General features: G+C 41.8%; 1 protein-coding gene across 1 annotated transcript; it reads right to left on the bottom strand.

The window, feature by feature from the left end:
- Positions 1-14,281: 14,281 nt before the first annotated feature.
- LOC149018705 (uncharacterized) lies at positions 14,282-15,148 on the bottom strand. The gene is made up of 2 exons (XM_089153947.1): positions 14,930-15,148; positions 14,282-14,875 (listed from the first exon to the last, which is right to left on the bottom strand). The coding sequence occupies exons 1-2, from the start codon at positions 15,146-15,148 to the stop codon at positions 14,282-14,284; spliced, it is 813 nt and encodes a 270-aa protein (XP_089010073.1).
- Positions 15,149-22,158: the final 7,010 nt, after the last annotated feature.

The following is a 22,158-nucleotide window of genomic DNA, read 5'->3' as shown; positions in this document are numbered from 1 at the left end:
CTATCAATGTTGCATATTGCTTTCTTACGGTTAACCCAGCAGTCTCTTCATGATGTGGGATTTCGAGGTTGGAGCACAATTATGTTATGATGGTGTTTGTGCAGTAGGTTTTACCTTAATTCTCTCCAAATTATGCTGGTAAAGAGAAAGTTGTGCTGTCCTTTGGGCTCTAAGAAAATGGGAACATAATTTTTAATTTTTATTCTTTTTTTTTAACCTGTAACTCAGTTAAGTTGAGGTGAAACCCTTGTTGCTTCCTTAAGTGGGTCATACTCTATGTAACTCAATCCAATATTACATATAGTACACAACTAACAGTCTCAGTGAGTCTCTGCTAAGTCTCAAAAAGAAATGTCCAAAAAACCCTCTTAATATCAATTTATTAAACTAACCTTGTCTTTCATCTCATAACCAATCCTTAGGTGGATGAAGGGATCTATTCACCCAACTTCTTCCTACACCTTAATTGAAACCATCCATCACTGCTAGAAACCACCACCCCTGCCCCTGCCGGCTGCCACCGCCCCTACTTTTCCCCCCTGCCTCTCAACCACTACCCCTATGGTAAGCTCCTCATCTCACTCACATTCCCATCTTTCCTTTGCTTCCCTATGTGCATTTGCAGTTCTAACCAACCTTTCTCAAATGCAGAAACACCTTAAAGAATTGACTTTGTCAGCAAGACCAACTTCATTGGCACCTTCAACGAATCATGGCTCCCTATGTGCATTTCCAGTTCTAACCAACCATCTCAAAAGCAGAAACATCTTAAAGAATTGACTATGGAAGCAAGACCAACTTCATTGGCACCTTCAACGAATCATGGCTCTCTCTCTCTCTCTCTCTCTCTCTCTCTCATGGCGGTCTTGGATGACAAGCTTCACGTAGAACTCGGATGATGTCTCTTGTGTCTCTCTATATGTATATATCCATGTTTGCTTTTATAGTTTCGGAGTAGGTGAAGAAATGCGTGATCTTCGAATGTGATAGAGATTCATTTCTTTAAGTTCTTTATTTATGTTCGTCGAATTAGGTTGTAGTAGTTTCAACTGAAAGTCGAACATATCAGTTCATAAAATTCCGACATTTTGAAAATTAGTTTCGGTGATTGTAAAGCTTGTGTGTGTTTGGGATCTTCAACTGTGGTGCTTTGAAAATGATTTACTGAGAGACTTGGAAATCGAAATGAGTTTGATGTTTTGTACTTGAGGAAGTCATAATTGTGAAATCCCTCATGATCGTAACCCGAAAATCCTTATTATAGGTTCAAGAAATCGAAGTGCAAGTTGTGGGCCATCCAGGTAGACACCATTGGATTGGAGTTCGAACCAATGGAAGTGGACGGAAATGATGTTGAGTTGGGAGTTCTGTCAAAGTTTGGAAAGAGATCTAACTTGGTCGTTGACAGCTCTGGTAGATGGATCAAGTGTTCATTGATGACATACACAGAAGGTCCCAAAATTAGGTAAGAGCCTTTTGGAGTGTAGAATAGGAACTAGGCAGAGCCATGGGCTTTCTGAGCCTTGATCCTACTCCTAGAACTAAGTTCCAGGGGCCAACCCAGGAAACCAGCCTAGTTTTGAGAGAAAGGGCAAAATTGGAATTTTGATTTTTGAGGCCCTATTTAAGGTGTTTTCATTCTAAAATGTGTCATTATGATCCTTAGCCTCCAGAGATCGTCAAAGATTACTTCGCAAAGGTGAAAGGCAGTGTGGAGATCTTCTGAAAAGCTCTCCGTGCGGCTATTAATTTTCTTGAAGGTTAGTACTCATCTCCATTCTTCTAACTTTCTTTCGCCGTTGATTTTTTCTACTTATTAGACCTAGTAGAAAGCTTCTAGTTACTGTAACAACCTAGTTCATCTTTTCTTTTTACCCTAGAGTGGATTTCCATTCATTCTAGTTTCACCGTGTTCTTCTAGATTTATTTTGGAAAAGACCTAACCTAGGATTAGTTAAGTTTTCTTTTCTTTTACGTTGATTGATGTTTAAACTATGATAGATTATGTTCTAGTATTATTTCAGAATTTTTTATGTAGAACCCAATTTGGAAGCCTTCAGTTGTTCCAAATAGCCTTCAGTTGTTCCAAATCACTTCTAATCCGTACTCAGAGGGTGGTTGCTTGCCTTGGTCGCCCCAAGCAACTAGCCCCCTTGGTTGATTGCTTTGGTCACTCCAAGCAACCCACTTGACCAACCTCCCCTTGCAGTATTAGTTTTTGTTTTTCTTTTCGATATAGGACCTCTAGGGTTGTTTTGAACCTTGAACTAGCATGCTATCCAAACTTTTTGGGAAGCATGAACTTACCCTAAGTGTCTTTTCGAAGTTGCAAATCCACATTCACTTGCACATAACCATTGTCACTTTCTTTTCTTCTTTGAAATTTGCATATTGATATACATGCTATTGTAACTTAGGAATGATGATTATGTTCTAAATTTACAAGAAATACAAGATGATTGTTTATGATATTGATGTATGGATTAAACTTGAGGCATTATGGACTTGATTGGATTGTGGACTGTAAATGTTGATTTGAACCTTCTACTTCTTTGTGGGAGGTTGTTGTTGTGACTATGAATTGGAGAATACCTAGCTTGGTACACCTGGCTTGGGATATCATAGGCAATAGTATGGGACACTGTTCTCTTATGCCCTGAGCACTTTTCACGATTACTATTTGCCATGACTAGGAGGTCTAGAAGAATATGGTTAGGTATCCTGCCATATTATCACCCTATCGGCGAGGTATTGATGTTGAGTGACCTGTGGCAGTGATATTTGGTTGGTTGGCGTCCAAGAGTGCGAGAAGCATTAGTGGACACAACATTGTCGTGGGACTCATCCATTGATAGGGTTGCATATAATAGGCTTGGGCTTGTGGGAACGCCTAAGAAGGCGAGAAGCATGAGGGGACACGACAACTTCCCACCCATTATATGTGGATGACCAATAGGGTTAAGGGAAGACGCAGTCCGAGAAGTATAGGCTGACTTTAGATAGGGAAGGATGTTGAACCAAGAAAGTGAGAAGCATGAGGGGAGGTATTTGGACCTAAAATGATGTGACTAAGTAGTTAGCTTGCATTGGGTTAGGTTTATTCTTGACATGCGCCAATCTTCATACTAATGGTGTGGTGAGAGAGTGGTGACCTAAACCCCATCCATGGTGATAGTCCAAGAAGGATGATTGTGAAATCCAACCCTAACCTTGACCCAGGAATCCTGTTGTTTGTAGGTCCAAAGATCCAAAGTGAAGGAAGAAGTCAACTATGGGCCATCTCAGTGGAAGACATGGTGTTTGAACTAGAACCCATGGAAGTTGATGATGGTGTTCCATACTTGGAAGCTTTGGCAGATTTAGAAATGAAACTACACCTTGATGAAGAAGAGTCTAGTTGATGGACCTAAAGCCTAGTTGGACATGACTTGAAGGCATTCCTTTATGCTAGGTAAGTCATATGTTGAGTTGGGAGAAGCCCATTCGATTTGGAAGAGGTTTCGACCTTGAAGTCCCTGTTTTGACCTTGCCATCATGCTTGGTCGACTAGGCCAGTCAACCAGCCAGTCGACCAACAGGGACAAAATCTGTGAAGATCCTCTGTTTAGGTCTTTTGGTGCTCTATATAATAGAACTTCAAGTTTCTTAGCCTCTTTTGTTTCTAAAACCCCTAGAGAATGTGGAGAACCCCTTTCAAAACCTCTCTTGGTGCTGAAGAAGATCTACTTGCAAATTCACAATTTCTTCATCGATTGTTCTTCATTGAAGGTTAGTAATCTTAACTTGCTATTGAATTTACTCTTTCCATTATCTAATCTCTGTACTATGATTAAGAAGAAGGTATTTGATGCGTCCAAAATCTGGTCAGCCCTTAGATCACTTGAGAATGACCTGCAAAAATAATCATCAGATGTGGCCCCAATCGTGGGGGTCGGGAGTCCACCTCCGATGGCTAAGTCAGTTAAGGAACTGATCACAAAGGCTCTGACTAGTTGCACAACTAAAGTATGAATACGATAACTAGGAATACGATTCAGATACCTTCTTCGTACATATGTTTTGACTTATATAGAGTTTACCTCTTAATTATGTTCGTTGAACTCGTACGAGCCTTCTTTTGGTGACTGTCAGCTCTTGACGGTTAGACCCGTTAGTGGGGTAATGGACAACTTCCCTCAATTGCACGATCTTGATGCTAGGGCATGGCAGTTATCCGAGTTGGCACGATCGTCCGCTCCCGCGAGTGTTGATAACCGTCTCTTTGACAGGTTATTCATCCTGAGAATCTCGGACTCGTGTTTGCCTACTGATTGTGTAAGGTTTCTTCCTTAACACTCCATCTTCGAACCCGGTTCGCTCGAACCTAAATCAGTCGTTTCGTCCCCGACTAGGGTTAAGGGTTGAACCAAGGATAGACCCGGTTCATCGATATTTTTCCCCGTATAATGAGCCCCCCAAACCAAGCGTTTCAGGAACGCCGAGGGCTTGGTTTGATTCAAACCAAATGTGAAAACCGAACAAGGAATCTGAACGATTGCTTGTTCTCATAAATGTCAAGTCGCATTTAATGTTGTCGCGTCATCACTCTCCTCGAGTTACGCGAACATCTTCATCTTTCATGCAGGAGTCGCCACATTTCTGTTACAGCCAAAACCATCAATGCTTTTAACTCAAAATGACGGTTCCTCAAAACGTCAACTTCGATTCGATTCATTTTCGCCTTTTTGAATCGTAGCCCAATTGCGATCGTTAATCTAAACTAATCTTGGTCATACACGTGCCCCCTGGCTGGCTTATTTAAAAACCGCCTGTTGCTTTTTCAAATTTCATTCTCGTCTGAAAACTCGTCGTCGTTTTCTCTGTGCCCTAACTGCCTTTCTGCTTCCAAGCTTCTTACTCCGGCGAACAAGTAAGTTTTAGTAACTTTCTTGCCTTCTTTGCTTACTTTAGTTACTCCTTTCACATTCGCATTTGTTTCCTTTCAGATTTAAAAGTCACAAACAGACTTTCCTTGATAATGGGAAGCGGTAAAACCTCTAACAAGGGCTCCCCTAAACGTTACGCCGGTCGGGCGATTCTTGGTGAAGAAACCACTATCTCTATTTCTGTCGAACAATCATATAATGAAGAACAGAAACTAGCTGAGGCTTGCGCGAGTTTGATGAAGTGAACCAAAATAAAGAGATCGAGGTTCCAACCCTTCCTCTCTATTCCAAACCATCCAAACCTTCAAAAGCGGCAACCAAGGCCCCTCGGCAATCTAACAGACCCAAAGAAGACCCGAGTTCCTTTGTTTCTGAATATACTGATGCTGAGTTGACTTCGGCATTCCAACACTTTGAATTTCCTTCTGGCTATTTTCTTTGACTTCCTAATTCTGATGAGAGGGCCAACTCGAATCTCACTGATGAATTCTCACTGTATCTGTACACTCTGGAAAGTGGAGTCCGGTTTCCCTTTTACAATCCTTTGTTTTCTACCATTCTGAACCACTGGGAGATTTGTCCTAGAATGCTTCTCCCCAATAGCTAGCGTCATATTGTCAGCTTTCTTGGTTTATGCTTCAAACTTAGCATTGAACCTTCTCTTGCTCTCTTTGTACATTTCTATGCTTTGTCTCAATCCAACCCTCCGGGTTGGGTTTTTATTTCCAAGTGTAACAAGATTGAGCTTGGATGGTCGGGCAGTATCCTAGCCAAGGGTACCTGTCCTTCTAACCATAAAGGGTGGCGCAAACGGTACTTTTTTTGCCAAGCGCCCTAAAAAGATTTGAACTTCCCGATCGGTTGGAATTGGCTTGGTTCTTATACTGAGGCTAACCACGTTCTTCCGCTGAACGACGCCGAACAAGCTGCTGCCAAAAAGATCAAGTCAATTCCATGGTTCCATGAGATTCACTACTTGGAGATGGAATATATGGCTATCCTTCAATATTGGGGGCTGGCTACGTGAGCTTTCTAATCTTTGTGTACTTTCCGATCATCATATTGCTTCGTCGAGTTATCTAACTCCCGTCCTTTTGTAGTGCCTCCAAGAGTCAACCTAGAAGCCATCAGAGCCAATGCAGCTAAGGGAGTTGAGGCTGCAGAGAAAAGATCTCCTCAAAAGGTAACATCGACCGAGAGGGCTGCTGCTGAGAAAATTGCCTCCCCCACCCTGAAGCCGTCCACCCGGAGCTTAAGAATAGCAAGACCCGTGGGTGAAGGCTCGGGGAAAGGAAAAAAGCCTATCGAGGAGGATGAGGTGATCCCTCCTCTCGTCCAAACCAAGAGGAAGCATGACTCGATTGATGCCACTGTTCCTAAGAAACAACGGAAGATCCAGGGATCGGAGGAGGTCTTCGTTCCCCAATGGACTTTGAGCGCATCCGATCGGGTCAAGCAGGATCCTGAGAAAGCCTCCGAATGGAGTTCACTTTATTTGATGCCAGCCAACAGTCAAGCCTTCGAATCCCTCAGTGACGATGTGTTTGTTCGTGCTTCTACCAAGTAACTGACTTTTCCAGTTCACTAACTTCCTAGATTATAACATCCTTCAGAATCTTTGACAATTCTCCATCTTATCAGGATCGTTGTGGAGAACTTTTACCAACAAATTGAGGCTCTGAACCGAGTGGGTCGCAGCTTCTCCCGACTTCAATATTATGAGGACCAGATGAGGTTGGCGGACTCAGAGTTTGCCCGATTGAAGAAGGAAGCGGTTGCGCTCGAAGAGGAGAACGCCAAGGTCGGCCGTCTTAAGAAAGATCTTGATTTGGCCAATAGCCGCATTGGAGGTATAACCCACGAATCAAAGAAGTTTGAAGGGATCACTGCTGATCTTGGCAGGAGGGTCGAAACTCTGATCAAAGAAAAAGAAGATCTTCAGAAGATGGCCATTCCCTCCAAGCCCGAACACCTTTCCCAGGATCTTTGGAAGGCTTGTGTTTGAAAATACTTGAACAGCATTCCCTTTAGCAAATTGATGCTTCCCTACAACACTCATGCCTATCGAGAGGGGCAGAATGATGAGTGGAAGGCCATTCTCTTGGCGGATCCTTCTTTTGACACTACTCCTTTCAAGGAGGTTTGTCATTTTGACGTTTTTGAGAAGCTTAAGATGCCTCTTCCCCAATGGGCCCGGGAAGATGACGATCCTTATCCGGATCTTGATTCCTATCTCAGTGACTCTCTGCCCCTTCTCGATACTGAGGCGGTTGGTGAGAATTAGAACCTTCGGGAGTAGGCCTTAGCTGCGGATTCTTCAACCACTCCAGTTCATCAACCAGCATCGGAATGAAAGTATTTCTTTCTTTCTTTTCTTTTCTTTTCTTTCTTTCTTTCTTTTCTTTTTTGTTTTGTTTTGTTTTGTTTTGTTTTGTTTTTGTTTGTAAGGGTTGGTCCCCCATGGCCATTGCATGAATCTATGAATAGATTGTAGTTCCTTGCCTTAAGAATTTTGTACTTATTGCCATGGTTGATTTGTGGGATTTCCTTTTCGGGAATATCTAGAATATGATGACTTGACTCCATCGGATATAGCACCAGCTTCATTCGAAACCTTGTCGAATCTTGATGAAGTACAGCGTTCGGGACAAGCATAGGCTTCGTCCTTTGAAAGCCTCACTCGGTATAGACCAATGCCTCATCGTTGGGAAGTCTCACTCAGTGTGAAACCGATGCTCCATCTTTCGGAAGTCTCACTCGGTAAAATCGATGCTTCGTTTGAGGGTCTCATTCAGTTTCCTGAAGCCTTGATTCAGGAAACTTGACGTTTCCTTACTATCACGACTGATTCTTGTCTTCTGACATTTGCAAATGCTGCGTTCGGCACGATCCAACCGGAGAAAACCAAAGTTTTTTCTCATAATTATTTCTAGGTTAACCTTCCCAAGAAATTTTTCCATTCCATCGCATTTATTGCAATTGGGCGACAGTTCGTTTCTCGAGCTGCGCTCCTTCGTAACTGGTGCTCAACTTTCCACGTGGAAGCATGCGATGGTCTTGACTCATTATGTTGAATTCAAAGAGCCATTATTTTGTAGCCGTTGATCTTGGATCTGACAATTGGTACTTGAACCGTTGCTTTTCCTTGGCCCTTGATTTGTCTAAGTTATGCCTCTTCGCATCACCTCCGTGGGTTATTTAAACCCCTTCGAAGTGCTTTGAACCTTCATTTCCGTTTTTACGAATGTTGCAACACTTGAAGTCTGCAACTTTCTTCTTCGTCTTTCTCACAACCTTCGTACTTCTTATCTGAAGACTCGTTGCTTGAAGACTTGTAGCAAGGCTTTGAGCGAGTCATTTCTTCTTTCCTCTCGTTCTTTTCTCTTTGATTTTCTGGTTTATTCTCCTTGAGAAACTCCAAAGTAGAATGCTTGGGGTAGTGGCTCCAGAATCGTCGTTTTGGCATCGGAATCCCTATTCTTGATGTCAAAAAGTATTTCTGAGCATCCTTGCGAGAAAACCAACACTCAGGGATTTTAGGTTTCCTTTTTGACCGCCTTGGAGACTCCTAGGGTTTTTGTCCTGTATTTTGACAAGGGTGCCTGTTCTTTCTTTTCAGTGCCTCCAAGGTTTAATCATAGATTCGTTCGGGCAAAGGCTTCCAAGAAGACTACTTCAGCAGAGAAAAAGGTTGTCGAATCTAGAAAGGTAGACAATGCTCCTTCTTCTAAAGTTCAGACTCCGAAGGCATCAGCTGTCGCCTCATTAGCATCTTCCTCAGAGAGAATGACCATTCGGCCTGAGGAGGAAAGTATGATTCCCTCTCCTGTCATCCCGATCCCGGAAGTTACAGCTATTGCCTCATTGGCATCTTCCTCCAAGGCTCCCTTGGCCATGGAGGTCCCTACTCCGATGATGGAGGATTGGGTAGTTTTTGAGGAAGCTGAGGGCGTTGCTTCTAAGAAAAAACATCCTTGTTCAGATGATGAAGTGTACAGGCTTGCTTGGTAGTTGAAGAGGTCTGACTTTGTGACGGGAAACTATGACAAGGCATTGGAATGGTGCACCTTCGCCTAGATGCCTGCTGAGAGCAGAGCCTTCAATGTTGTTCCTGACGAAGCCTTCGTGAACTCATTAGTAATGTTAGTATTATTTTTTCCATCTACTTTCTTTTGGAAAATATTTGTTCTCTGAATAACTCTAATAATGCCGCAAGAGCACTGCTGATAACTTCCACAAACAAGTGGAGTCAGCTTTCTGGATCGGGCGACTGAAGACCGATCTTTTAAAGCTTCGTGAGGAAGTCAAAGCCAAAGACGCTGAGAACGAACGCCTTCGGGACAGGCTCTGGGAAGTAGCCCGAGTGAAGAACACCGAGTTCAGGCAGCTTTCCTCTTCTCTGGACATTTCTAATGAGAGCATTCGCATACTAGAGCGAGAATTTGAGAGGCTCTCAGGACTACTGAAGGAATCTGGGACGAAGGCCACCAAACCCCAAAGGCAAGCAGCTCCTTCTTTACCCGAAAATATTCCTGTCGAAGTTCGGAGGGCTTGCATCTTCAAATACTTGCATAGTAAGCCTTTTGATGATCTGTTGGATATCTATCACTTGTAAGCTTACCGAGAATGGCAGAATGAAGTCTGGAAGTCGATCCTGAAGAGGGATCCGAGCTTTAACACAGCTCCTTACCAACTGCACTGCCATCCCAAGTATTTGGAGAATTGCGACTCCCTCTTCTCGACTGGGCCGAAGACTTGGAAGATTTTCCTACTGAAGATCTGGATATATTGCTATATCTTGATGATTCTCCTCCTCTAACCTGTTTTAGGGACTTGGTCTACGGAGAGGCTGCCCCAAGCGTCAATCAGGTTGCAGATCAAGCTTCGGTATCGATCGAAAAGGGCAAAGAGGGTGAAGCCTAGAGTTCGTCGTTCCTCTAATTAATTCTTCTGGCTTTTACTTGGGGGAAGCTTACGTAACTCTTCACAATCTCCCCTGGAAAAGCTAGACAAAGGGTATGGAATTGCAGAGTTTTCCTCAAGCTTTTGCAGATGGGAGCTTATGGAACTCTTCGTAGTCACCAAGGACGAGGGATCTTGCTTTGGTTTTTCTTCCCGACTCTGTTTCGACACATGAGAGCTGCTTAAATTTTTCTTCTTGACTCTGTGTTGACAAGAGGAAGTTGCTTCGGTTTTTCTTCCCGATTCTCCTTTGACAAATGGAAGCTTACGGAACTCTTCGCAATCACCGATGATGATACTTAGAATTTACCTTTTTACAACCAATTGAAGAATTTGACATTGACAACTGTTGTCTCATATGTATCCTTTCTAAGGAAAGCCTTTTGTTGTTGTAAAGGTTGACCCCCTTCGGTCATTAAAGAAATAAAGAATTAACTTTATCCTTATGCTCTGTCGATTATTTGAGATCTTGTTCGGGTTTCTCACCAAAGTCTTCTTTTGTAAAATTCTTTAGAATTTTCCCTTCAAGTCGGTTGGAACCGTAGTTGTATTTGAGTCGGTCAGAACCGTAGTTGTAGAAGCTTTGAAAGGTCTTAGTCGGTCGGGACTGAAGCCTTTTGCTTTGAAAGGTCTTAGTCGGGTTTCAAGCCGATGCCTTTACTTAGAGAATCTTGAAAATTCTTCTAAGTTTTTGGAGGTCCCACTCGGGTTTTAAACCGATGCCTCTACTTAGGGATTCCTAAGAATTCCACTAAGCTTTCAAAGGTCCCACTTGGGTTTTACACCGATGCCTCTACTTAGAGATTCCTGAAAATTCTTCTAAGCTTTCGGAGGTCCCACTCGGGTTTTAAGCCGATGCCTCTACTTAGGGATTCCTAAAAATTCCACTAAGCTTTCGAAGGTCCCACTCGGGTTTTACGCCAATGCCTTTTGAAGGTCTCACTTGGGTTTTAAACCGAAGCTTTTTGAAGGTCTCACTTGGGTTTTAAACCGAAGCCTTTTGATTCATCATCATCGTTCAGGTACTGATATGTAGTGGTAGCCCCTAATCAAAAGATTTGTTGTTTGAAACTTGAAATTGCATTGAACGAGCAAAAGACTACATCAGAAACGAAAATGGTAAATCTCTAAGGATAATACTTCTTCAAGTGCCTCACATTCCACGATCGGTCAAGTTCATGCCCGGTGGCTATATTCTTTAGCTTGTATGCTCCCGAACCGAGCGGCTTGACTATCATGTACGGTCCTTCGAACGAAGGATCTAGCTTCTTTTGGTGGCGAGGATCTAAAGCCAATGTGTTCCTTAGAACTAAATCTCCCAATTGGTATTGGTGACGCCTGACTCGAGAGTTATAGTGCGATGCTATTCTTCGCTGGAATTGCTGAGTTCGGGCTATTGCTTTTGTTCAGACTTCATCCAGTAAGTCGAGACTGTCTAGTAGCCCTTGTTCATTCACTTTTTCCTCAAACTCCCTTTCTCATAGTGTCCCTGCCATTACTTCCACGGGTGCTAGTGCTTCAGATCCATACGCCAGTTTGAATGGAGTTTCTCCCGTTGGGGTTCGAACCGTGGTTCGGTACGCCCAAAGAACATTCTGTAGCTCTTCGATCCACAAAGCTTTGTCCGATTTGAGTCTCTTCTTTATTCCGTCTAATAACGTTCGGTTCATGACTTCCACCTGGCCATTGCTTTGTGGGTACTCTACCGATGACATTCAATGCTCGATCTGATAGGTGTTGCAGAATTGCTCAAACTGGGGATTGTCAAATTGTGTTCCGTGATCAGTAACAATGATTTTTGGCATCCTGTAAATTATAGATTCTAGAACGAACTTCTCCAAATTCTCAGTGATTGTCACCAGTGCACTTGCCTCTACCCATTTCATAAAATAATCGATTGCCACAATATGATATTCCCGTCCGCCAGATGCCTTGGTGAATTTTCCCATAATGTCAATTCCCCACATTGCAAATGGGATTGGATCAAGAATTGACGTTAGGGTTTCCGCCGGCCTTTTTGATACTATTGCATGAATTTGACAACTGTTGCAGGCATGAACATACTCCATTGCAGCTTCTTGCATCTTTGGCCAATATAGCCCAAGCCTTAGGATTTTGTGAGCTAGGGCTCGATCGCCCATGTGCGCCCCACAAATCCCTTCATGAACTTCCGCCAAAGCGATTCTCGATCCTTCGGGATCTAAGCATTTGAGGAGTGGACTAGCGTAAGATCTTCGGTACAACCTTCTGTTTTGTATAGTAAATCTTGACGCTTGTACCTGAATCATCCGAGCCTCTTTTGCGTCTTCTGGTAATTTGTCATCCCAAAGATACTCCACGATTGGGTCCATCCAGCAGCACTCGGCTTCGATATAGGATATCTCCTTTTCTTGATTGCTCGGAAGGGTTAACTCCTCTATATAAACTGAAGGGTCGAGCGTCTTTCCTTGGCGTAGCCAATCTTGAGAGTTCGTCTGCCATTGTATTCTCCTTCCTCGGGATTTGGCAAACCTTCAGATCTTTGAATTCTTTTTGTAATGCCCGCACAATTTCTTGATATTTCTGCAATCGGGGCTCTTTTACACCATACTCTCCTTGTACCTGATTTACAATCAGCTGCAAATCACTGAAAATAGTGACATGAGCTATTGCCAGGGCCTTCGCCAAACGAAGTCTGGCTATCAAGGCTTCATATTCGGCATCATTGTTGCTTGCTTCAAAGGTGAATCTTAAGGCATACCAAATGATGAAACCTGCTGGACTCTTGAGTAGAATGCCTGCTCCAGCTCCATGTTTATTGCTTGAACTGTCAACGTATACCTCCCACATGGTTGCGATACTGGGTTCAGTTTCTTCTTCCATTGGAGTCGTGGTTTCCACGACAAAATCTGCTAACGCCTGAGCCTTGATTGTCGTACAAGACTTAAAATTCACTTGGAATTCACCAAGCTCAATAGACCATGCCACCATTCTTCCAGACAAATCAGGCTTATGAAGAACTTTTTTCAAAGAAAAAATTGTTAATACCTCTATCGGGTGTGCCTGGAAGTATGGTCTCAATTTTTTGGCCGCCATCATTAGGGCCAAAGCCTGTTTCTCAATCTGGGAGTACTGCGTTTCTGCATCAAGGAGTACATGGCTAACATAATAGATATCATTGCTTCCTTTCCTTCTCCCGAATGAGAACTGCGCTTACAACCAAGGATGAAGTGGCCAAATAGACTTGCAAAGTTTCTCCTTTCTCTGGTCGGGATAAGAGAGGTGGCTTGCCAAGAGTTTCTTTCAAATTCTCGAACGCCTTTTGACATTCGTTTGTCCATCGGGCCTCCTTGTTCCCCCTTAAATCCTTCAAAGCTTTGAAGAAAGGGAGACACTTCTCTCTCGAGTGCGAGATAAAGAGATTCAGCGCAGCTACACCTCATGTCAAGCATCGCACGTCTCGAATGGTCTTTGGAGGTTCCATGTTAATCAAAGCTTGTATTTTGGCTGGATTAGCCTCTTTGAGATACCATAAAACCCAAAAACTTCCCCGAAGATACGCCGAACGCGCACTTCTCTGGGTTCAGCTTCATTTGGTATTTTCGTAGCACCGAAAATACCTCTACAAGATCAGCAATGTGCCCCGAGCGCGCCACACTCTTGACTAACATATCATCTACGTAGGCCTCCATATTTTTCTCGATTAGATCTTTGAAAATCTTGTTTACTGCTCTCTGATATGTCGCTCCAGCGTTCTTTAAACCGAACGGCATGACTTTGTAATAGAAACATTCACGATCGGTTATGAAAGCAGTGAACTTTTCATCTTCTACATAAGAATTTAGTTGTATCCTGAATATGCATCCATGAAACTCAGAGTCTCATAACCTGCTGTAGTGTCAATCAAAAGATCTATCCAAGGTAATGGATAGCAATCTTTTGGACAAGATTTGTTGAGGTCTGTGTAGTTAGTACTCATCCTCCATTTTCCATTGGCCTTCTTGACCATTACCACATTGGCCATCTTGACCATTACCACATTGGCCAACCAGGTCGGGCATTCAATAGGCTCAATGAACCCTGAATTCTTCAACTTCTCAACTTCGCTTCTGATAGCCTCGTGCTTTTCTATTGAAAATTTTCTTCTTCTCTGGATCACTGGCTTAGCCTTTGGATCTATCCAAAGCTTGTGCTCTGCTACTTGCCAATCTATTCCAGGCATGTCTTCAGCAGACCACGCGGATACATCTCTGTTTTCCCGAAGGAAAATCTTCAATTCTGACTTGAACTCCTCCAGTTGTTCGGATCCAATATGAGTCGTCCTCTTTTCATCCTTGGGATCCAAGTGGATTCGTTCCAATTTCTTCACTGGTTCAGGTCTTTGCATCTCTTCCTCATCCCGATCGTCACGTATCTCAATCGGTAATGCTGTGGCCTTCCTCGTCCTTGTCCTTCAAATAAGCTACATAACATTGTCGGGAGATTCTTTGATCAGAAGACACTTGACCAATTCCTTTATCAGTGGGGAACTTGATCTTCATGTGCTTCGTTGAGACCACTGCTCCTAGCTTTGTCAAGGATGGCCTGCCGAGTATAACATTATACGCCGAAAGCTCTCGAACCACCAGGAAATTCACCCGAATGGTAGTTTCCTTGGGGAAGTTTCTGACTGAAAGATGCAACTGAACTGATCCTTCAGCCACAGCCAACGACCCAGCAAATCCATAAAAATGTGTGGATGATGGCTCCATCAAATGCTCCTCGATCTTTAGTTTCTGATAAGCTTCGTAAGACAAAAGATCTGCAAAAGAGCCGATATCGATCAATACTCTATGTACTTCCCGACGTCCAATCTCCACTTTGATGATTATGGCATCATCGTGAGGTGTGCAAATACCTCTCTCGTCTTCATCATTGAAGGTGATCAAACTTTCACCATTCGGTCTTTTCCACTTCTGCACCTCTCTAGTTCCAATGAACTTAGATTTGGCCTTCAACTTGCGGAGTGACTCCGGTTCGAGTCCCCCAAAAATAGTCAGGATAGAAGATCAGCTAGCACCAACCACTTCCTTTCCCTTTTTTGACTTGGGAGGCTCGACATGTCGCTCTTGGCTTCCCAAATGGTCCCTCTTCTCGACAACTATTCTTGGCTTCGGCGGTCGTCCTTTAATGAAACTTGAGAGATGTCCTTGAGAGATCAACCTCTCAATGTTGGCCTTCAAGTGCCTGCAGTCATTGATGTAATGCTCGTAATCTTTGTGAAAACGGAAATACCTCTCCATGTTACATTCTCTAGGCTTGGACACACCCTTGGGAGGCCATTTCAAGATATCATGTCTCTTGATGATATTCAAGATCTCTGACTGAGGAGTATTCAATGGTGTGTACTCGCTTTGATTGGGAGAACGCTATCTCCATGACGGACGGGGCTTTCTGGCTCGATCATTATTGGGTTGCCTAGGCTTCTGTTTCTTTTTAGGAGCCTTCTGTTCTTTGGTGGAAGCTTTCGTGTCCCCCTAACGTGCATCCATAATCTCTGTCACCTCTGCTTGCTTTTGACACCTTTGCACCTGTTCTGCATAAGTGGTTGGCACGTCTTGAAGTAATAACTCCAAGAGTCTCCGGTTTGTGAGTCTAGTGAACAAAACAGTTTTAGCTACCTGTTCATCCAGGTTCTTAATCTCCATAGTAACTTTGTTGAATCTTTTCAGGTACTCCTGAATTGATTCGTTCTTCCCTTGCTTGATGGTAAACAGAGTCTCCTCCGTCTTTTTGATCTGGATTCCACTCTGGAAACGACCAATAAATTTTCACGCCAATTCCTCAAAATCTACAATTCTTCCCAAATGAAGATTTGAAAACCACTTCTGTGCTGCACCGGTCAAAGATGAACCGAACACCCTGCAAAGGATTTAATTAGAATTACCAACTACAGCCATAGTTTACTCGTAATAGCTGATATGAGCGACGGGATCTCCCAAACCATCGAACAAAGAAAAAGTTGGGAGCCGGAAATTGTGAGGAAACACAAATCCAGCTATTGCCACGACAAAAGGGGTCTTCCCGATGACCGAATAGATATCATCGGCCATCTTCCCTTGGGAGAGCAATCCCAACCTTTGATTAATATATGCAAGCTCCTGACCAATGTGGACCGAACGTCCCCCACCGGTCCGATAGCTCTCACGACCAGAACGTTTTGAGGTTGGTGAGTGAGTGCGTACTCCTCTGCCCAATCTCGTTACTGACCCAGTTCGGCTTAATTGCGGTCGTTCATGCCGACCGTCCCTTCTGGGTAGCTCCCCCATTCTTTGTTCTCTATCTCGCTCTCGAGAATTCCCTCGCCGATTTGGACCATAATTTTGGCCGCCTGCCGGTTGGCTATCTCCTTGTGGGGAATGCCCTCGCAGCGGTGGTATGAGCATCTCTGCTTCCTCAGCACGCCTTCTGGCCTCTTGATGGTCAAGAGCCTAGGGAGCCACCACTTGTCTGACCAACTTACAAAGTGTTTGGTTCATCTCCAAGAATTGAAGCTGCATTTTATCCAATTGTTGTTGGACAGGATTCGGAGGGTTTAATCGATCATTTCCCCTTGTCTTCCGTCCTCTCGTACTTCACGAGCACAACTTCCTTCAAGGATATCTTCTGGATGGTTCCCACCAGGAAATTGAATGTCAGCCTCTCACTGAGCAGTCGCAGCTACGGCTGCTGCTGTTGACCTGGTAACCATGACTTTCTGAAGCGTTTCCCACAGACGGCACCAAATGATGCGTCCAAAATCTACTCAGCCCTTAGATCACTTGAGAATGACCTACAAAAACAATTGTCAAATGTGGCCCGACCGTGGGGGTTAGGAGTCCACCTCCAATGGCTAAGTCAGTTAAGGAACTGATCACAAAGGCTCTGACTAGTTGCATAGCTAAAGTATGAATACGATAACTGGGAATACGATTCAGATACCTTCTTCATACGTACGTTCTGACTTATATAGAGTTTACCTCTTAATCCTGTTCGTTGAACTTACGAGCCTTCTTTTAGTGACCGTCAGATCTTGACGGTTAGACCCGTTAGTGGGGTAATGGACAACTTCCCTCGATTGCACGATCTTGATGCTAGGGCGTGGTAGTTATTCGAGTTGACACGATCGTCTGCTCCCACGAGTGCTGATAACCGTCTCTTTGACTGGTTATTCATCTCGAGAATCTCGAACTCGTGTTTGTCTGCTGATCGTGTGAGGTTTCTTTCTTAACACGCCATCTTCAAACCCGGTTCACTTGAACCTAAATCAGTTGGTTCATCCCCAACCGGGGTTGAGGGTTGAACCAAGGACGGACCCAGTTCAACGATATTTTTTCCCATATCAGTATTGCATCCTTGCAAACACCTCTTCTACAGTCTCCAAAGTTCAGAATGAACGTCCATTCATTCCAATGATGCTATGATCTTCATACTTGATTCTAGCCATGATTCATATGATTTCTTCATAAAGCCATGATCATTCCTTTGATTTGATTTCTCTAGCATGTCAGATCTGTTTTCATGTTAGATTCATGTATGATCTATTATAGATATTCATCTAGAGTGAATCCTTGTTTTCTCCTTTGAATCCATGGTTGGTTTCATAGAAAACCATGTTTTTTTTTATCAAATTAGAAAGTCATGATTTTGATCATTGTTTGGTGTTTAATCTATGCTAGTTAGTCTTAGATTATTGTTCCTAATGTTTCTTCGAATTTTTGGAGTGTTTTGAATCCCTGAAGATGAGTTTCGGATCAAAATTCTGAATTCTGCTGCGTACTGTTCACCTGGTCGATTGGTTTCTCAATTGGACCAATCGACCAAGCAAGCTGACAGCAGTTTGTATCTTCGTCTGATTTGATCCATTTGACTTCTAATCTTCTAGGGCTTTTTCCTAATGATGTATTTATGATTGTTTAGGGTTTATTGCTAACTTTGTACCCATTCTCTTTGATCTTTGGATATTCATCGAAGCTAATTAAGGTAAGGATGGTTGTTTCCATATTAACCTAGATTACATGATCTTAGTTTCTAATTTGGGAATTTCATGAAATCATTGTTGTTCTAATAGTTTCTTATCATGATGATACTGTTGTAAGTACCTTAAGTACTGTAGGACCTTGTTCATGTATTCTCATATTACTTGGATCATGTATGGATACTTATTCATGTAATTGGGAATCTGATTGATTAGATATGATTTGGGATTGGGGAATGTCCTTTTGACATTTCTGTCCTTGGACGCTTTCCCGGATTATTGGTTGTCATACCTAGGGCTTGTCTAGTTGTGTTTGGCTAAGATGTCCTAGTTATATTAAACCCGATTCGGAAGGGTATTGAGACCGAGTTTAACATGTGGCAGCAATGTGGGTTTGTGGGTGCTCAAGACCAGTAACCAACCCGTGAGAGGACATGGATCACATTCTGAGGGGTCATTCATTGGTAGGGTCGCAATTAGTAGACTTGGGCTCATGGACCCTCAAGACCGGTATCCAACCCGTGAGAGGACATGAGAGCTTCCCATTTATTATTTGTGGATAACCAATAAGGTTGATGAATCCGTAGTCCGAGTTGGTTGTAGCCATAGGATATGCTACTCTAGTGAGGAGGATACTGAAAAGGATCCCGACAGGGAAGGAATGGAAGTATCTGACTCTAACTTGATATAACCAAGTAGATGACTTGCATTTGGCTAGGTTTTACCTTGACATGCGCTAATACTTAGACCAATGGTAATGTGAGAGAGCGGTGACCTAAACCCCAGCCAAGGAATGTCCGAGAGGGATGCAGGACCCAATTACCACCAGAGAACCCAAGATACCGAGATGGTTGAGGGAGAGTGATTTGAGACCTACCCAAAGAAGTATGGTGCTATGACTTAAAGCATGTCTGCCAATAGAGACCAATATACATAGAGTTAGATTCATACATGCTTTGTCTGTTTCATATCATCCTGCATCATGTTATGTTGTGCTATCATGTTTTACTAAGTTGCTATAGAATAACTTGCCTTGCTGAGTTCTTTTGAAGTCACTCCTTTTTGTAAATATCTTTGTTAGATTATTCTGCAGGTTCTGACAAGTATGAAGTCTAGTACTATGAAACGCAAGCCGATGATGCATACTACTCTCAAGGTGCTAGCTGTTACAAAAATAACGGTGAAGATTCCTTGTGTGATCATGCTGCGTACCAGGATTAGCCCTATCTTGGAGTGGAAGCGGCTATGCTTGGTTTCTAAAGTTTATGTTTATGAAAACATTCTTTATAAGTTAGAAGAGACCTTAAATTAGTTTGATTACTTCTTTTCTTTCCATTCTTTTGGGAATCAGTTGTAATCTTTTCTTTTTAGTTTCGAGCTACATTTCGCTGTGTTATGTGGAGTGATTTTCCACACACTCTACATGTGATTATTTGACATTGATTATTAAATTGGTATCATTTTGTTCCAGGACTCGATTATATTGTTCTCTCTTCATCTTATCTTGATCTCTTTGTTTATATAGCGATACATTGATTATGCCTTGTTCGTGATTATGTTATTGTGAATGTGGGAGGATGATTTCCTCGAATACTGGATCTTCAGAGCTGTGGATCACACACTCCGGTATGCCTGGTAGGGTATTGGCTGGGTGGATGAGATAATGATTGTACCCCTTACCCAGGATCTCAAGACCGGTAGCCAATCCCGTGAGAGATCAGAGTGATGAGACCTACTGATGAGCACATTTATGTGTGAAATCTTAGGGCATAAAACATGCATTTTACACACTTAGAGTGGAGCTACCTTGGATTTTATGTTGTTTTTGTAGATTTGATGAATTTTTAGGACTTGAGTGAATATTTGAAGTTTTGGGTATGAAACATGCGATTTTTACACGTCAAGAGGTCAGTTCAAATTCTCAAGTGTGAATGTGGGACTGATTTGGAGCATGATGAACTAGAGATGCAAATATGAGCCAACTCCAGAATATCTTATAAAATTAGATTAGGATTTTTATTTTATTTTTCTTTATTGTAATTGAATGAATGTATGGGGCCCACAAGTAGTCAAAGATTAGGATTTTCTATTTCTAGAAAATTTTATTTATTTCTCTAATTTGTTTTCTCGCTCTCCCCACTTTTTATACTTTTTACTATTTTTTTTTATCCTTAATTAACCCAAATCACTTTTCTAAAAGTTTTTTTCCCCTTTCCTTCTTCCACTCTTTCTCTTTCTTCTTCACCTTCTCTACGTGTAACTCAAAGTTAAGTTTTTATTTATTTTTTAATTTATTCTTTCTTTCCATTTTTCCTCTTCACGTGCTTTTTTTTTTCGCCACTCATTCTCTCTCTCTCTCTCTTTTTAGTTAGAACTTCTAACGAAGCTCTTTCTTTATTTGTTTTTCTTTTCTTATATTACTCCTTTTTATTATTATTATTATTATTATTATTATTATTATTATTATTATTATTATTATTATTATTATTATATATTTTTTAATTTTATTTTATTTTATTGTTTGTAAATTATTCTCCATCTCCTATAAATATTACCTCCCCTCTTAGGTCTAGTTTACACTTTATTTTCTCTTTAGTTTATTTTAGTCTTGCACTTTCTATTCTCTTTAGCTTGCTCTAGGTTTTCTCTAGTTCTTTGATTAATTTGTGGGTTCTACTTCTAGATTGAATGTTTAGGTTTTAATGTTTTGCAAGGAAGATTGAAGTTGTTTAACTTATTTGATGCAAGTGTATTTCCTTTACTTTTATCAATGCAATTTCAAGTTCAACTTCAAGTTTCAAGTTTGAGGATTCGTTTTCTCTCTGGGTCTAGCAATTGCAAATCTAGATTATTCTAGATTTGGTTGTTAAGGTTGGTTGAGATTCGAATCGTTTGTTCAAGTTTTTTTTTTTTAGATTCAAAGATGCAACTAAGTAACATTCTTCAATAATCTTCTCTCCCCCCTCCATTCCCGCTTCTATCTACCACTCCATATTCTTAATTTAGGATTTAATTTCAGCATTTATTTATTATTCTCCCTTTCCCCTGGGTCCTTGATCAAAGATGCCTACAGTCGTGCCTCTTTTTGGTTAAGGTTTCCCTTTTGTTTTTATTGCTCTATTATTTACTTTCTGCACTTTTTTTTTCTCTTTAATATTATTTCCCCCGATTGATGGACTGTAAGCTATGATTGCATTAGATGTATGGATTAGGATCGTTGGTTTAGTTTAATTAATATTAACAAAATTGAATCATTCCACTCTCGCATTACCATTAAGAAATTGAATTCTATGTGGCATATCTCCCTGAGATCGACTTGTTAGCTACACGATATTGTGCGCTTGCGTTTATTTAATTTTGCAAACACCTACCTAGAGGAGGCTGGTGTTCTATCTTAATGTGTGTCTACCATACAGAGACTAGCATCAGTTAGAGTTTAGTATCATTGTTGCATTTCACTTCATATCATGTTATATTGATTGATATATTGACTTAAGCTATGATTATGGTTATATGCTTGTGAAATACTTGCTAAGTTCTTCAGAGCTCACCCTTGTGGATATATGTTTTAGATTTTGTTGCAAATCCAGATGCCACGGTAATTCAAGAATATGAGACCCCAGCAACCAATCCGTACTATGTACTGGATTACGAGTATGACGACATGCACTGTGATACGTGGGCATACTATGACGGCGCATACTAGGATTAGCCCCATGCTTCGGAAGACAAAGACAATTCGAGAGATTGATCATTTTGACTTTTATATATACCATTTAGTTAAATATACTTTATGTAATTCCTTAGGAGATTTGATTCATTCATTTCCAGATAGTTTTCCTTCAAGGATTAGTTTTGATAGTCTAACTTCGTTTTCGCACTTCATCCACCCTATTTTAATTCTTTGGGAAACCTCATCCTCTAAATCACCTCTTTTACTTATGATGGAACCTAGGTACCTAAAATAATCACTCTAAGGAATCTCTTTATCGTCAAGTATCATCACCTCATCATCTACCCGATCATGACTAAAGTTACAAACTAGATATTTTGTCTTTGATCTACTAAGTTTAAAGCCTTTTAATTCCAAAGCTACTCTCCATGATTCTAATTTGATATTAATCCCCACTTATGTCTCATCAATCAACACAATATCATCCGCAAAAAGTATACACCAGGGGACCTCATCTTGAATGTTTTTGGTTAATTCATCCATTACCAGTGCAAATAGATATGGGCTTAAAGTTGACCCTTGATGTAGCCCAACTATTATCGGGAATTCATTACTTTGTCCCC

The sequence above is a fragment of the Hakea prostrata genome, chromosome 4, assembly GCF_041222555.1.
Source record: "Hakea prostrata isolate BN-2017 chromosome 4, UWA_Hpros_2, whole genome shotgun sequence".
NCBI lineage: Eukaryota > Viridiplantae > Streptophyta > Magnoliopsida > Proteales > Proteaceae > Hakea > Hakea prostrata.
The sequence above is the reverse complement of the archived record's forward strand: the minus strand, read 5'-3'. Positions and strand labels throughout refer to the sequence as shown.

What these genes read in the sequence shown, in the direction of transcription:
- LOC149018705 (XM_089153947.1), bottom strand. Translation starts at nt 15,148, where the DNA reads ATGGAGAGGTATTTCCGTTTTCACAAAGATTACGAGCATTACATCAAT. An exon ending in CAAAAAAGGGAAAGGAAGTG is followed by an intron (nt 14,876 to 14,929) that starts GTTGGTGCTAGC and finishes CTCGAACCGGAG; the next exon opens with TCACTCCGCAAGTTGAAGGC.